The sequence below is a fragment of the Sinocyclocheilus anshuiensis genome, unplaced genomic scaffold, assembly GCF_001515605.1.
Source record: "Sinocyclocheilus anshuiensis isolate Anshui unplaced genomic scaffold, SAMN03320099.WGS_v1.1 scaffold1823, whole genome shotgun sequence".
NCBI lineage: Eukaryota > Metazoa > Chordata > Actinopteri > Cypriniformes > Cyprinidae > Sinocyclocheilus > Sinocyclocheilus anshuiensis.
Window position 1 is genome coordinate 736,243 of NW_015549711.1, and position 2,627 is coordinate 738,869.

Genomic DNA, 2,627 nt, shown 5'->3' on the forward strand with positions numbered 1-2,627 from the left:
AAAAATCAGTTTGAATAAGGAAAGCGATAACTTTGCCATAGTATCCTTTCAAATGTTAAAGTTGCCACAGTCATTGCATTCTTTGCATGTGCTGCACTTTATTTGTACCATTTTGGTTTATTAGTTTATTTATTAGAATTTGAAAGACAATAACGATACTGATTGATAAGCGAGATCTGATTTTAGTCCTTGAAAACCAAAAAAGTAGTGCAAGTCCTTGAAAGTCCTGGAATTTTATTTTGCAGTATCTGTACGAACCCTGTTTAAGTTACCAGTTCTTGGACCATTTTAATGTTTTTGTTGTTGTTAACTGAACTGAACTGAACTGTAGTTTTCTGGAGTAAACTGTCTTTGTATATTTCCTATTTTATATTAATTTCCTAGTATTTAATTTACTATTATTTCTTTTGAACAAAACAATTTCAGAAATTTAATGTTTTAGATTGTATGTCATCTTGTACCCTGTCGAGGACAAATCTAACCAGCAAAACTTGATATCAAAAGCATCCTAAATGTTACATGTGTTTGCACCATATTGTAGTGAGTACATTTTCTTGGTATTGCTGTTTCAAATATCCCACCATAATCTGTAGTCTGAGCCTGTCAAGGGCTAATGGCAATGGTAGATACGTTACTAGTAAGATTCAAGGAAAATAATTTTCTTTTTTTGTTTGCCAAATAACCCTGTATATGTGTCCGCCCCCGCAATCCCCGGAAAAAGTTCAGGCTCAGGATTTTTATTTTTTTGCTTTAACCCCTGCAATTCTTATCTTACTAGTCAGATCTGCTTTTTTTTTACTAGTCTTATGTTATGACTAGTCCAAATGGCTAGAGTTCAATTAAAAAATTTACTAGTAAAATAAAAAATCTTACTAGTAACATTTCGAATAAGTACTAGTATCTATTGAATAAGTACTAGTATCTATTGAATAGGTACTAGTATCTAATGAATGAGTACTAGTTTCTAAAAAAAATAAGCACTAGTACCTAATGGATAAGTACTAGTATCTAATAAAATACGTACTAGTACCTAATGAATAACTACTCCGTCAAAACTGAATACTTTATATCTCAATGACGGATCCCCACAGAAGTCAATAGCAAAAATGTAAATTTGTTACTAGTGGCAATATAATAGTTACTAGTCACTATTGGAAATAAGTGCTAGTATCTAATAAATAAGTACTAGTATTTGATTAATAAGTACTAGTATCTAATGAATATGTACTAGTACCTAATAAATAAGTACTAGTATCTAATGAATAAGTACTAGTACCTATTTAATAGGTACTAGTATCTAAAAATACGTACTAGTACCTAATGAATAACTACTCCGTCAAAACTGAATACTTTATATCTCAATGACGGATCCCCACAGAAGTCAATAGCAAAAATGTAAATTTGTTACTAGTGGCAATATAATAGTTACTAGTCACTATTGGAAAATAAACTCGTTTGAAATTTTATCTGCTGTCAAAATTTGGTTGTTTCCTTTTAAAGTAAGTGGCGTAATTTAAGATTGTAATGGTCCATTGCTTGTTTGCGGGAAATGTATATCCTCATCTCAAGCCTTAATACGACTCTGATCTGCACTTCACACACAAACGCTCAATTAACAACTAGAGGTGTGATGCGGTATTTGATACAGGATGGGCCTGTGTGTATATTCGGAGTTCGCCCTTTGAAGTAGACTAACAAGCTACTTGTCAAATGTTTATTCCAGTAGAACCTACAAGGCACCGGCAATATCCCAATTTGATCAAATTCAAAACACCCACAGCAGACAAACCCATCATCAGTTCAGAGTAGTTCCAAATTAGATTGTCGGTCACCTAAGCCAAACCTGATTGGCTGGTTCGAACGTTCAACGATTCGAACGCTTCACAGCTGATTCATATTTTAAAGGGGACGCGGGAACGGAATATGTGTCAGCTTTAAAACAACAGGGCGAACAGTTGTGCCGGTACGTGGGACTTGCCAGGCACTGGGTGTAGTCCGCGTCTTTCATCTGGAATAGGGCAACGGAGTCAGGTGTTTGTCCGGAGTGCATTCGGGTTTAGCCTCACTTTTTAAACGACAAAAGACCCCGTTTTGTTGAGCTGTTGTTGAGTTTTGTAAAGCTGTCTAAAATGTTTGAGGTAAGTTGCTTGTTTGATGTCTTGTCTGAAGTTTCGTTCTTTTGTCACCATGATCTGCGTCTAATTATTTTTAAAATGTCTCCGGTAACAAAGTAACGTTAAGGAGTAGCTTGTTACTTCGAGTCACTGAAGTGTGTTAATGGAAAAGATACTAGTATCTAAAATATAAGTACTAGTAACGTTAAATTAGATACTAGTGCGGATTATAGATTAAATGTTAAAACAGCTTGCCATAAGCACATTAATATAAAATTCTACTTTGATTTAAGGCCAGACTCGTCCAATCAGTCAAAACACCATGATCTGCGTCTAATTATTTTTAAAATGTCTCCGGTAACAAAGTAACGTTAAGGAGTAGCTTGTTACTTCGAGTCACTGAAGTGTGTATTACCATTTCTAGTAACTGAAGTTAATTTGTTAGTGATTCTAGGCAATGGTAAATGTGAAAACTTAAATGGACCTGGCATGTAGGCTATATTCTAGTTACTG

The 2,627-nt window shown here is 34.4% G+C and overlaps 1 protein-coding gene across 1 annotated transcript in view; it reads left to right on the forward strand.

The window, feature by feature from the left end:
- The first annotated feature begins 1,939 nt into the window (after positions 1–1,939).
- The window catches only part of LOC107660725 (zinc finger protein 36, C3H1 type-like 2), a 2,443-nt gene continuing 1,755 nt past the window's right edge, over positions 1,940–2,627 (forward strand). Inside the window, exon 1 of the mRNA XM_016450123.1 lies at positions 1,940–2,138. Within this exon, the coding sequence (XP_016305609.1) occupies positions 2,130–2,138 (9 nt within the window). The 5' untranslated portion in view covers positions 1,940–2,129. The remainder of the gene's footprint in view (positions 2,139–2,627) is intronic.